Source organism: Canis aureus, chromosome 21 (genome assembly GCF_053574225.1).
Source record: "Canis aureus isolate CA01 chromosome 21, VMU_Caureus_v.1.0, whole genome shotgun sequence".
Lineage (NCBI taxonomy): Eukaryota > Metazoa > Chordata > Mammalia > Carnivora > Canidae > Canis > Canis aureus.
In genome coordinates this window covers 39068349-39083045 of record NC_135631.1, presented here as the reverse complement: position 1 = coordinate 39083045, position 14697 = coordinate 39068349, and the positions used below count along the sequence as shown (strand labels likewise).

The 14697-nt window shown below is 39.4% G+C and overlaps 2 protein-coding genes and 1 pseudogene across 12 annotated transcripts in view; 2 read left to right on the top strand and 1 right to left on the bottom strand.

Moving 5' to 3' along the window:
* Positions 1 to 6587, bottom strand: part of LRRC17 (leucine rich repeat containing 17) — a 29104-nt gene extending 22517 nt beyond the window's left edge. For both annotated transcript variants that reach the window (XM_077863941.1, XM_077863942.1), the window contains exon 1: positions 6220 to 6587. The gene's annotated coding sequence lies outside the window, so the exon portion shown is untranslated. The remainder of the gene's footprint in view (positions 1 to 6219) is intronic.
* The window catches only part of FBXL13 (F-box and leucine rich repeat protein 13), a 204777-nt gene that overhangs the window by 105507 nt on the left and 84573 nt on the right, over positions 1 to 14697 (top strand). For all 10 annotated transcript variants that reach the window (XM_077863928.1, XM_077863934.1, XM_077863930.1 and 7 more), the window contains one exon: positions 6150 to 6279. In XM_077863928.1, coding sequence (XP_077720054.1) covers positions 6150 to 6279 — 130 coding nt within the window. The remainder of the gene's footprint in view (positions 1 to 6149; positions 6280 to 14697) is intronic.
* LOC144292926 (V-type proton ATPase subunit G 1 pseudogene) lies at positions 11302 to 12945 on the top strand (annotated as a pseudogene).

The following is a 14697-nucleotide window of genomic DNA, read 5'->3' as shown; positions in this document are numbered from 1 at the left end:
TTAAAATATGCTTTACTATGTGTTTCTCCAGTTATCAAAATCATGATGGAACAACGATTTCATATTTTCATATTTGTGATGATGCTTATGATTATGTAGTACTGACTCTAGTTTCGTCATTCATTAATGGTCCATTTGTTCCACAATTTCCTTATTCTTTAAATCTGATTTTTTCCAATGGTGACTGTAAATATAGTTTTAAAAACTTTTATTCAAAAGATAAACAAGTGTTAGATTTTAGGCCCTTGTTTTCTGAAAATTACTTTCTTTTGTCTTGGAGGGTGAACAACTCCTCTTGGTATGTAGTTCTTGAATCATGTCCCTTACTTTCTTCTTAAAATCCTAAAAATATTGCCCCTTAATCTTTGATATCTCAGGTTAAAGAGAAGGGTAAAGCTTGATATTTTTTTTTCCTTTGTTGGTAACCTTTTTTTTCTGCCACTATGCTTACAGGAATTTCCTTTTTTACAAAGGAATTAAAAACATTTTCCAAGTTTAATTGTATCATTTTAATTAACTTTCCTGGAACATGTAAATGTTTTGAACATTAAAACTGAAACCCTTTATCAGCCAAGGAAGGTATTTTTCTTTTTAATGCTTCTATTCCATTTGTTCAGGTGTTATCTTAAGAATTCTCTTTTATTTGTAGGTTGAATTTTTATTCCTGTCTTTCAAAGATGCCAGCATCGCTCTTGCCATTTTTGTCTCTGTATACATTTCCTCAGCATACTTCTGTCAGTAGTTCTCAAAGTGTGTTCCAAGGATACCTGTATTCCAGTAATTGTTTAATAACTAGTTTATGTAGGGGTTAAGGATATGTTCTGATTTGTAGGATTTACTGATTTCTGTGATGTAAAATACTACCACCATGATCAGTTTTAATATACCAACATGATGTCATTGTATGTGGAGTTGGGAGTTGGCTCTCAGGGGCTGGTGCAAGCCAGCTCCAATGACACCACTGTGGAGGGCCCTGACCCTCTCAGGAATTCTAGAAAGTTCTCTAGTCCTCCAATATAGAATATTAATCAGTACTTTTCTTTAGCCATTCCATATGTGTATGAGTATATGTGCATGTATGAATGTGTGTATGTGTATATGTATGTATAGAAACACAAAGAGAGAGAGAACATACATATTTTTGTGTGTGGAGAGAGAGAGAATACATTACAAAATCCATTAAATCCATATGTGAAAATCTGAACTTACAAAGTAGATGATTTGGGATATTGTACTTTGAGATAATCTTTTCTCCTAGGAAATTTAAAATAATAGTACAACCACGCATAGTTTTTTAGGGCCATTTATTGTACAAATGAAGCTGTACCATTAGTGGGCAACAGTTAGAAAAACAGGACCCAAAATGAGAATTTTGTTTTAATTTTAACTCTAGTTCTTGGAATTGAGAGAACATCCAGGGTAAAGGCATTGGGTATTAATGATTTTTGTCATATGAAAAAAATATTCACTGACTTTCTTATCTATGATAAAAATACATTTCATAATGATTCTCTATTTTTGCTCTGTTTTCCATTGTTTCAAATATGCTTGGGTATGCAAAAGTGTTCTTTATGCTATAAATAACTGGAGAAATGTTTGTGCTGTTGTCATTCTCCAGTGCCTTTAGCATTTTTTTCCAAAGAAATCACTTACCAGAAGAAAAATATAATTTGTTTGCCCATCGTGACAACATTGATTTGCCAGCATCTTATTTGAACATTTTCCCTCACTTCCTTGGGGACTTACTGAGTTTTCTAAAGTTGAAAATGAGGGCTGCTCCTAGCTCATACCCATTCCAGGACATTTTTACTTCTAAATATTTCCTGAATCAAACCCTTTCCATTCATTCTACAACGTAGGTGGCACTCTCAGCACTTCTTTTGCCATAGCGTCCTGCTGGTTCACTCTTGGTCTCTCTTCAATCTATTTTGCCTCATGCGATAAGTATCATCTTGAACAACAGTCTTTTTTTTAATGATAGTCACAGAGAGAGAGAGAGGCAGAGACACAGGCAGATTGAGAAGCAGGCTCCATGCAGGGAGCCCGACGTGGGATTTGATCCCAGGTCTCCAGGATCACGCCCTGGGCCAAAGGCAGGCACCAAACTGCTGTGCCACCCAGGGATCCCTTGAACAACAGTCTTGTCTTTGATGACATGCTTAAGGTCTAGACTCTTCCCTTGCCATCCCCAACATTATCTGATCAAACCTACCTGCCCAGAATTCCCAAGGGAGGCCCTTAACTCTGGTCATCAGATTGCTGCATGCTTCTCATTCTCTACAGCTGGAATGCTTTTCTCCTCCTCTCTGCTACACCATTGCCTTTACATCTCAAGTCATACCATCTTACCAGAATTCCACAATGATTTCTCCTTTTCCTGAATCCTAATAGCAACAACTTATTCACCATGTATTGATCAGTTACTGTGTGTGAGACATTCTGGGCATACAGGAGTGAATAAAACTATTATGATCTTTGCTCCTTAATGGAGCAAAGCTTCATGTGTTATGGTGACACGGTGTTTCATTATTTTTCATATTGACCCTTCAATTGGCTTGGAGACTTATTCATAGTCTTATCAGTAACCATCAGAGTGAGTAAGACACAGTAAGCTATTGCCTTGACTGGACATCCTCAAGATCTACCCTATGAATAAGATTGAAACACTGCATTTGGATTTCTGCAGAAATTCTATTATGCAAAACTGCCTTGTGAAACTAAAGAACTCAACACTCAAAAGAAACTGCCTGCAAATCCTTTCTTTTTACAGACGAGGCCTTGTCTTGGTGATTTTTCAGAGAGATTTTTGTTTAAATACATAATTCTATGTTCCTTCCAATAGTAATTCCCTCAGGTATTGGTGATCTAACACAGAAGGTTTCAATTCTTTAATGGAAAAAAGCAGAAAGAAAAGAGAAAAAGTGATTTCTGTTGTTTCTATAAGAATTGTGACCTCTTAAAGTTTATGGTAGCAGTAGAAAAATAAATCACCAAGGGAGCCCCTCCCCCCCATTAGAAATATTTAGTTTATCAAGTAATTAGGAAAAGATAAACACAGCCTTCAAACACTGCCTCAAAGTGGAATTTGAAACACCAAGTTGTCTCTGGCTTGAGAAAATGATGAACCAGATCTTACTCACGTAAGGGATTTACTTCTTTGCCAAAATTCAGAATAAAAAGTTGCAGTATTGCATAAAATTTGCCAAATGATTTCACTGTCAACTAATTATTTTCCCATCCCCAACAGCTTTAAGTCTGTAGCCCTGTAAATCCCTAGAAAGGCCTATAGAGCCACTCAGGGTTCCTCCTGTGCTTGGTTTTCAAACGGATGGCTCCCAGGAGGTTCCACTTTGAAGACAGCCATCTAGGGACTTTCAGTCTGGGAACGATTTAGTCCGGTGAACAACTTCTTTTGCCAAACCTGAGGTTCTTAACCTGGGGTCAGTGGATCCCCCAAGGAAACCAGGTTCCCTGAATTTGGTGGGGGGAAAATCATCTCTATTTTCACCAAGCTTTAACTGAACTGTAGGTTAAAAACTCAGAGTAGCATTAGCGGTTCCTGGGACTCTTTTTACCATATAAATCTCAAATGTTTTATTATAGTTGATACAAGTATCGCAAAGTATCACTGACACTCATCAATACTTCAAAATCATGGGTAGTTATTAACCCTACCACTAGAGCTTGTTATTTAATACGCTGATAAAGAAGCACATAATTTATTATTCCACTCATTTGGCTACAAAAAATTTTGATAGTGGTATCTTTCAATATAAATAGCTGCTTTTATAATTTTAAGTGTTTTATTTTACACATTAAAAACATGATGCTGACCAAGGGTTCATAGATCCAGAGGTGTCTGTTACGCACAAAAAAGTTACGAACTCCTCATTCAATTCCTATTTTTAGTATTTTGAGTAAAAGGACTTTTAGTATTGAGTGTTAGGACTCAAAAAAATCAAACAGTAGGCTTGGACTAGATTTGAATATATTTGAATATGCATAATTTTGTAAGTAATACCTACATTATTTTAATTAAAGATAGGCTAATCAATATAGAGGTTAAAAATAGGTTAAGAACAGTCTGCAAATGAGTGGGCAACAAGTGAGGGGAATAAAAGGTATTTTATTTATTAATTAAAACAGATTAAATAGGGCATTAAACCTTGACCAAAATTAGGATGTAGATGTAACGTGAGGTCCTCCAAACTCTTGGAATCAGTTGTATGCACCACTGTTGTCAGATGAATATTCATTCCATTACATGGAAGAAGATAGAATGAACTTCTTAAGAATAATTAATATTCTATTATTTGAAGTAATTGTAGCAGTAATATAGATTTTAAAGCTCTACCTGCTGAGCTGAATCATCAAAAGTCATCCTTAATATAATACTGTTCCATCTATGTTCTTATGTATTTGTCATACCTCTAAAAGGAAAGCAGATAGAATTACATCCATGTTACAGACGAGAAAACTGGGATTCAAGAAAGCTGGTCAGGGTTAAAAAAAAAAAAAAAAAGGAGAGAGACAAAGTAATATAATCTCCACTTAACAGATGCAGAAATAATCTCTGAGAGGTTAGGGAAGTTGCAGTAAGTGTCAGGGCTGAAATCTGAATCCAGTTTGGTCAGATTCCAAATCCTTGTGTATTTTCCATTGTGTCGTGCTGTCAGCCTTACTATTCCTTTCTCCAAATTAGAGAGCTAAAGGCTTGTTAGCAATGACAACCTCCCACACACCCCCAAGAAAACTGTACTTTACTCAGTTGAATCACAAGGGTACACTCCAAGGAGAGGAAGATAAAGCGTTCCAGAACTTTAGCATAGCTCTTGGCTAACTCAGGGGCCCCAGGAGAGGGGACGTGTCCTTGGGATGTTAGTGCTGCTTTCTGCTCCATGGCCCTGCCCACAGCCACTGGGGAACCCAGATGGTGTCCCCCTTTGTTCTGTTGAGTTTCATGGACATTGCTAGAGGGGAATGTGTGTTCTGCATCAAATAAGTCACTATGGAATGGGAATCATTACATATCATATAGATGTGTTTTCAAATTTTAGGAATAAATCTGATTAACTGTCAATGCTTGCGTATCTTATTTCCCATTTATGTGAAAGTAAATTTTACTTGTCATTTGTGGGCTTTTGAGGGACGGAGATGCATCATCTTCCCACTTTTTGTTCTTTTTGCTTTCCAATTTGCTGTTAAACTGTTGCAGATCACAAACCAAGAGTATGTTGTTAATTCCATTACAAGAGCGAGCAATAGTGGGAGTTCTTGCACTTCTAAAAAATGCCAGGCTTAGGAAGGCTTGGAAAATTGTCCACAGAATGTCTTCAAACCGTAAGCCCCTGCACGGTAGTACAGGCTCATCTTAATTACCCTCCTTTTTTTCTGGAAGCAATCATTTTGGTCATGGTGGTAATGCCATATTTAATCTGTTTGAACTCCAGTGAGATTAATAGTCTCTGATGTCGGTTTTATTCCCTTCATGTGTTGCTCAACTCATTTGCAAATTGTTCGTTTTAACCCATTTTTAAGCTCTTTGTATCAATTAGTCTTTCTTTAACCGTGATAATGAAACACTTACAAAATCATACATATTCAAATGGGTTTTTTTTTTAAACAACCATTTGCTTACCATGTCCGCTTTAGGAGCTTGTTATGTTTAACTTTGCCTCCTTTCTGCCCCAAATCCTCACTGTCATGCAACAGTTAATTGCCATTTAAATGTTTACAAAGGGTTTGTCCATCTAGACATTTTGCACATTGTTTTGGTGCTCCAAAAAGAAAATCTAAATGCAACAATACTGCAAACTCTGTAATTTTGGTTTCAAACACTAACATCCACACCATATAAATGCACAAACATCCCCCACCCCCAGAGCTCTCCCCCAATTAGCCTTATAAAAAATCTAGGCAAATCTGTATTTTCATTTAAAGTAGCATTATGCATTATTTGATATGCCACTCCAAGCTCCTTCACCTAACGGTAGGAGAATTAATTAGGCTCAACTGCTGAAAATCTGCAAGGAGAAAAGATTAATTTATAGTTTTACTTCTCTTTGTCATAAGTGGCTTAAGAAAGATGTGGAAAACGATTCAAGCAGAGTCCCTTTCCTTCCTCTCTTCTCTCGCCTCTGTCTTTTCAGGTACTTCCCAAACCTACAGAATCTTAGTTTGGCTTACTGCAGAAAGTTCACAGACAAAGGTTTACGGTACCTGAATTTAGGGAATGGATGCCACAAGCTCATCTATTTGGACCTTTCCGGCTGCACCCAGGTTTGTCTCTCAGCCTTCTCTTTCCTGCAGCAGGCGAGGAAGTCCTCCGGGGGCCGGGCTACATCCAGCCCTCATGTTATACTAATGCTGTGCACGGACTGCAGCACACTTTTCAGAGGTTTTGAATTACACAGCCACAGCTGCTTAAATTTTCCCCAGGATCGTTACTATAGGCTCCTGGCTTCCTTCCACTGGAGTGTCACATCCACACACGGGCCGAGCTCATTGGATGATGAAACAGACCACTTCTGTGTAGATACTTTGAGCACAATTATGATACCAGAGTCCAAATGTTGAAAACTTTAGAATTGCTACCAAGATACAAACAAAGGAAAAGCCTTTTGGGGAGGGGAGAATTTGCAAAGCACTTCCTGAAAAGTCAATTAGCACCCACGTGGGCTTTCCAAAAATAAATAGCACTGGGTAAAATGCTGGAAGGGCTCAATGTAGCCAAGGAAATACAACAAAGATTGTAATTTTTAAAAATGCATTATATCCTTGGGCTAAGTAACGTGGAGATTGGAGATCTACATGGGGAAATAAATTGAAGTCTGGGGGAACAAGGTGAAGGAAAATTGGGTAGAAAATAGGGTGGAGCTGTGGCAGGGTAGGCCATGGCACTTTGGGATGAGTTACTACCTCAATGGTAGTTTCTTCTGCTCTATTTGGGCAGATTTAAGTAGTGGCCCTTTTAACTTCTTTTCTTCTACCTCTCTGTGTATTTTGTTAATATTAGTATCATAGTATGTTCGTCCTTCTATGAAAATAATGTAATGGCACAGCTGAGAACTGGCTGCGACACTGAGAGTTCTCATTTACTGAGCTGTCACTATACGCTGGGCACCATGTTGAGTGCTTTACACACATCAGTATCACTCCTCATACAAGTGCTATATAGTGTGTATTTATTACATCCATTTTAGAAATGAAGAGACCATGGCTCCCCAGGTTGCACACCCAGTGAAGGCCCTTAGTGCTGGTGCGAGTTAGGAGCACCTGCTGGTACAGATGTAGACAGGCAGTGCTCTGGAGCGAATACCAGCCTAGTACCAGTTCCTTCTCCAAGTTCTTGAGTGGGTAGAGCTTAGCTACTCACATCACTGGCATTCCATGCTTCCCTAGGCACTGGGCGGTTTGGAGGAGGCAGGGGAAAGGCTAGGAGGGCTTCTAGTTCGGGGTGGAATATCTAGAATTTACATTTATTTCTGATGTTCTGATGTGTAGCTTGCTAGCCATCAACATCTACTATCACTCCATGACCGACATGGACTTAACATTCTCTTCAGCTTAACTAAACTTGAGACAGGCTTTTCCTGACTCTAGCCCCTGACCGCCCTTTTCTTAGGGCATTTTTGTTTTAAAGATTTTATTTGTTTATTTGAGAGGGAGAGAGAGACTGAGCCCAGGACCCTCAGATCATGACCTGAGCCCAAGGCAGATGCTTAACCGACTGAGCCACTCAGGCGCCCCAAGCATTTATTTTAGAAAACTTGCAACTGTACATTCTTTCTTTGCTCTCTTTGAGATAGATAGAAACCTCATTAAAAGCTTCTTGCAGGTTTTACGACCCAGAATGTCTTCCTCAAGGGCCCGGGAGCCATCCTTTGGTACATAAGCATTAGGGGAAATAGTACTGGTATCTCCCAGTCTCTGTGGGAGGGTAGATGCTTACTCTCACTCTGGGTGTCGTTTAGCAAACACAAAGGGCCTAATCACAGAGAAAAATATTTGCAAGGTCAGGGATAACTCAATGTGCATGACACATCTCTCTAAAGATGCATCCTCCAAGATTTTTCCACCAGCTCACCCAGTGCTTAAAAACCCTCGCCACAGTGTAGCTTACCTCCTTGTTCTTCTCAGTTCCCACAAGGTAATGATTTTCACAAGGTAGCAACAACATACAACTCATACACAGACACACAAACACACATGCACATGTCCTAGGGATAAATATTCTCAGACACAGTAAAGTCAAAACGAGAGGTTGCAAATCAATGTGCCTCTGGCCAGATAAACACACAAAACACACAGACAAGAGTTGATCTATTTTTAAATTTTGAGCCAACATTTAAAATTTTGGAGTTTTGATAAAGAAATCTAGACTTTAAGTTTCTCTTAAAAAACTGGTAAAACCAGCAAAATTGGGCCTGCATTGCCGTATGGCTACAAAGGGCCAGCACCAAGTTGCCCTTACCCCCTTGAAATGGAATGCTGGCCTCGCCTCCACTCAGTAGGATCCGCACATGCCCATAGGTCTCTCATGCCACTGCCTCCCCTGCCTGTCCTCAGCGGGTATTTAAGTTTGGTCTGAATGTATAAAGAGTAGATTTCTTTTCCTGATTGTCCCTTAATCTGTAAGTCTCAAACCACCATGAAGTTAGGATTTCACATCACTATGCAAATAGAGTTAAGTTTCTTTCGTTCATCCACCTTCCACTCCCATCTGTGTATTTCATAATTCAACCGAGATGTAACCCCAGGTGTCAGACACTGTTTCAGTCACTGGAAATTGTGCCATTTGAAACCGAGCCCCTTTAGGCCCACTGGGGAGTAAGAAATGAGCTTGTTATGAACCCCAGATATCTCTAAAATGACTGCTGCCCTAGATGCAGGAAGAATGGGTGAAGCTTGGATGTTACTGCTTCAGAGGGATTTTTGAAATTCTATGAGGAGGCTCTGTTCACTTCCCCAGCTCTGGGTGTGAGGACAGTGTCACTCTTCCAGGCCTACTTGTATTGATACGATGGTACAAAAATGGTTTCAAAGAAGGAAAACTGATGATCCACACATTTCTCAGGTTTTCCACTTGGAAACGAAAATCTATTTTCTTTTTGTAAGTTTGGGATTTTGCACTATGAAGTCATGTGTAATACATCTGCCCAAGAAGAAAGGTCCTAATAAAAGAAGAAGACTTGAGAATAGAAGCTCACACCTACCTGCTTTCCGCTGGTGTTAACCAAGTGCCTGCTGCATACTGTGCACATACTGTGCATACTGTGATGAGTAAAACAGCATCCTGTCTCCCAGGAGCTCTGGATTAACATATGTGAAGTATGTCGAGCGCTAAATTTTTTTTCTGTATATATTTTTTTATTGGAGTTCGATTTGCCAACATATAGCATAATACCCAGTGTTCATCCCATCAAGTGCCCCCTCAGTGTCAAGGGTTAAACTTTAATGTGGTTGTGGCTGCTCCCCAAAAAAGGAAAGATGTGTTTATACAATACTGGGAAAGTATTTTAACGATACTTGTCAGAAAAAAAAAATGCATGGTGGAGAACTGCAAAGAAAAGTGAAAATCAATTACACATGTTTTAGAAATACTCTGCATTTTGGGGGGATTGGATAAACAGTGTAGGTGTGTTCAGTGACGGGACTGATTTCCTAATGAAGACCAGCACTTGCACATGCACTTGCATGTCATCATCTTTAATGTGGTTGAAGTGATCCCTCTGTTCAGTTTCTTCTCAAAAAAGCCTCTGCCTGCTTGGCCTTGAATCAGGATAGAGCCACACTCTAGTGAGCTCTTCTTTCACTACACACTGCAAACCTCTAATCATACACTTATCACTTTGAGCTTTCTTTTTTCACTTTTTAAAACCTTTGCTTTTTTTCTCTTTTTACACATGAAACACAAAAGCACAAGAAATAAGAAGCAAAAAAATTTAAATTATCTGAAATTCACCACCCAGAAATAACAAACACTGTTAACGTTTCAGGATAAGGCTTTCTGGTCTTTTCATCTATGTACAGCTATACTTCTTTAAAACTGAAGTGGATTATATCGTACACATATCTTTTATTATTCCATAAAGTTAACATCTCCCTGTTAAATATTTTCTATAACTTACCTTTAATAGCTATGTAGTATTCCATCGTATCAAAATACCAACATGTGTTTAACCATTCATTAGTGGAAAAAAAAAAAAACATTCATTAGTGGCCTACCATTTTCTTCTATCATCAATAACCTGTGAAGGAAATTCTCATAACCATATATTTCCATATGTCTAGGCAATTTTTTGGTATGAATTTTGAGAAGTGAAATGGTCAGAGGATATAGTTATTTTTAAGGTCATCCATGCTCCACAAAGGTTGTCAATAGAACTTACCATAAACGTAAAGTAATGTCTGGTATCTTCATAAGAGTAATATGTAAAAAAAAACATTAGCCAATTTGACATTGAACATGATATTTTATGTTTTAATTTATATTTCTCTGATTACTTGTAAGGTTAAACCATACCCAGGCACTTAATAAATACTAGTTAGATAACAGCATTTTTCCCAACAGGCTGCCATTATTAAAATATTTTTCAAATTAATGAAAAAGTTTCTTTCAGATCCAGAGTGCCATATTTTCATTATACTATTTTCAGAAGAAGAAAGAAAAAAAACAATCTACATTCACCCAACAAAAAATTCTGATTGAATCAGTTGAACACATTTAATATATCTGCTTCTATATTTACTATTTGCTCAAAGTTATAAGCTTATGCCATAAAACAATTTTTGAAAAACTATACTTAAGCACAATTTGGGAAGACTTTTTGCAGATAAAGTAGTTTTATTATTTAAAGAAAGCGGTCCTTTGTGATCTACGGTCAGGGAGACATTTGGTGACAGTGAATGGGTCCATCTTATTCTGTGCTCTGAAGAATGATGTGTGATGGTCTAGCTCATGGTAGACATTTATCAGATGCTTATTGAATATCTGGATTAACATCTAGTTAATTAAGTGATACTAATGAACTATTTTATGAAATGTTGGTAGTTTTTCCTTTACACCTCATACTCTGCTTCAGGAACCACTTCTCTTCTTTCTCTTGTGGCTCTGCCTCGAGAGCAGTACATGATAGTATTTGGGAGCATGGGTTCTGGGGCACTTGCATTTTAATCCTGAGTTTGCCATTTACTACTTATGAGACTGGGGCAGGTTTCCCAAGCTTTCTGTATACCCCAGGTTCTGTATCTCTGAGATAGACACATATAACTACCTCATACGTGTGTTGTGTAAATGAAATGATTGACACATATAACATGCTTGGAACAGTGTAGTGGTGGTGGGGGGAGCCATCTGGTACCTCGGTAACATCCAAAACAGCATCAGCCATAACCACAGAAATGGCCAGTCAGTCCCAGGGTATCCAGCAGCTCCTGCAAGCTGAGAAACGGGCGGCTGAGAAGGTGGCAGATGCCAGAAAGAGGAAAGCCCGGCATCTGAAGCAGGCAAAGGAGAAGGCACAGATGGAGGTGGAGCTGTACCGCAGAGAACGAGAGCAGGAGTTCCAGAGCAAGCAACAGGTGGCCACGGGCTCCCAGGGGAACCTGTCGGCTGAGGTGGAACAGGCTACCAGACGCCAGATGCAGGGCATGCAGAGCTCCCAGCAGAGAAACCGTGAACGCGTCCTGGCCCAGCTTCTTGGCATGGTCTGCGACGTCAGGCCCCAGGTCCATCCCAACTACCGGATTGCTGTCTAGGATCCACCGCAGGGCCTGACTCTTCCCTTCCAGGTCCCTTCCTCAAAGAAATCCCCCAATCAAAATTACCTCCCACCATCTTCACTGGTTCTTTCTCATTTTCTCTCCATTCCCTGGAAATTCTAGGGGCAAGATCCAATAATTCTGTGAAATTTAGAAGTTATCTTGCTCAGATCTGAATCTTATTGTTCTTTAACTTCACTGGGAACTTGTAAACTCCCAAGTCACCCTCACCCGACCCCTGTTTGAAATTTGCAGCATGGAGAAGTAGGGATATGTAAAGCACTTTGGCTTCAGAGCCTGGCAGGCTTTGGTCCTTTTCCCAACCCTGCCACTTGCTGGGACAGGATAAGCTTCTTAATCTGTAGTCCAGTGTCCTCCTCTATAAGATTGGAATGCTAATGATGATGATAACAATAATGATGATACCTACCTCATGGGGTTGCTGCAATCCTTAAGAATCACTCTGTAAAGGGCGAAACGTGGTCTCTGGCATGTAATAGTTGTGATTCATTAAATGGCAGCCCTATGATATTATTACCACTCCCTGCCCACCTGCCAAAACCTAAACACAGCTATTTCCTCACATTTGTCAATGGCTCTCTAATTCTACTCATTCATTCTGTGAACTAGTAATTCTCTGAAGAATTAGTTTTTCCCACCTCTCTTTTCCCAGAGACTATATGGTCCATGAAAAAGAATGAAGACCTAGTTTAGCCTCTCTATTATGGTTCCAGGAAGATGTTACATTTCTTAGTCTTTCTTTTGTCTCTACGTTGGTCTTTCTCTTTATTGGATTTCCTCTTTCCCAATTTCCCCAAAAGACCCACCAGATGCTCACTTTCCTGAGATCTAAAGTGATGCTGCATTCCCTTGTATGCATGGCTTTCCTTTCTACATCCTCAATACTTTTCCGTAACACTGATAAAGTATCAATAAAAAAACTATGGACAAATCAAAAAAAAAAAAAAACATGCTTGGAACAGTGCTTCAGGGATGCCTGGGTGGCTCAGTGGTTAAGCATCTGCCTTCGGCTCAGGGCGTGATCCCACAGTCCCGGGATCGAGTCCCACTCCAGGCTCCCTGCAGGGAGCCTGCTTCTCCCTCTGCCTGTGTCTCTGCCTCTCTCTCTGTGTCTCTCATGAATAAATAAAATCCTTTAAAAAAAATAGAACGTGGCTTCACATAGTAAATGTTTAGTAACCATTAGGATTTTTCTATGGGTACTGAGTCATTTGGCCCAGGTCTAGACAATCCTTAATTGCATCTGCAGTGGCTGTGATTTTTCCAGGAAAGGAGGATGACCCTACCAGAACCATTTAGAATCCTTCTAGATATTCAACATTGGGAAAAATAAATTCTGTTTTCCTGAGGTTGCAAGGCCTGGAGAGTGTAAGTCTAGACTAATTTGTTGTCCCTTTATCATTTGTGTACATATCAGACACTTGTGTTGGGTATACACATGGAGCTGAATGTCTGGGTCATGAAGCATGTGTAAGCTTGGTTTGTGTTAATTCTGTTGGTTTCCTAAATTGGCTGTGTCAATCCTAATGAAATTTTTATAATTTAAAAAACTTGGGGATCCCTGGGTGGCCCAGCGGTTTAGTGCCTGCCTTTGGCCCAGGGTGTGATCCTGGAGTCCCGGGATCAAGTCCCACATCGGGCTCCCGGCATGGAGCCTGCTTCTCCCTCTGCCTGTGTCTCTGCCTCTCTCTCTCTCTCTTTCTCTCTCTGTGTGTGTGTGTGTTTCTCATGAATAAATGAATAAGATCTTTTTTTAAAAAAAAAAAACCTCATATAGATATGATTCCTCTTGGAAAGCTAAGGCTGTGGCTCTCCACACCTACTTCCTATATTTACCCACAAGATTTATTTTCATAGCAGCAGTATTATCAAGAGAGGTAGGAGAACCACATTCAAACCTAAAGTGGGTTTCTATCCTGGTAAGTACTCTTCCCTTCTCAGAAATTACCAGTAAATATTTTAATTATCTTATATCCACTTCCACATTAAGTAGGTTTCATTGAACTTTTCTCTTTTTAAATATCTTTTATCAAGCATTCAGAACCTATCTATTGGTGACCACTTTCACTAAAAGAAATTAAGAAGAGGGGATTTATTTTTTATTTTTTAAGATTTTTATATACTTCTTAGAGAGAGAGAGAGAGAATGAGTTAATGAGTAAGGAGTGCATGAGCAGAGGGAGAGGCAGGCAGACTGCTGAGCAGGAGCCTAATGTGGGGCTCCATCCCCGGGCCCCAGAATCATGTCTTGAACCAAAGGCAGACCTTAACCAACTGAGACACCCAGGTGACCCAGAAGAAGGGATTTCAAATATGGTTTTTGGACACCTGGGTGGCTCAGCGGTTGAGCACCTGCCTTTGGCTCAGGGCATGACCCCAGGGTCCTGGGATCAAGTCCTGCATCGGGCTTCCTTCATGGAGCCTGCTTCTCCCTCTGCCTGTGTCTCTGCCTCTCTCTCTGTGTCTCAAATAAATAAATAAATAAATAAATAAATAAATAAAATCAATCTTTTAAAAAATTACTGTTTTCTCTGCCATTTTGTGCAGGGGAGAAAAAGTACTCAGAGGAAGAAACATAACTGGGAATTTTTATTTCATTAGTTAGATTTACTTTATTTTATTTTACCTATTTTGGGACCCAGGCACCAGGAACAGATTTACTCGTATTCCTCAGTTCATGGACTTTCATTATCAGCCCATGTAAGGCCACTCTCCTGTTTTATTGATTTCCTTTTACCCACATTTCCCACTCCCGTTCTCCTCCCCCTACACAAACAAACCCTCTAATTTGTTTTATGTGATTTCATATATGTTCTTATAGACATACAGGTTTCCTCTGCTGTCTAAAAGTACCATGTTCCTATGAAACTTTTCTTAAGCAGAAATGGCATAAAGTAAACAACCAGTAACCACT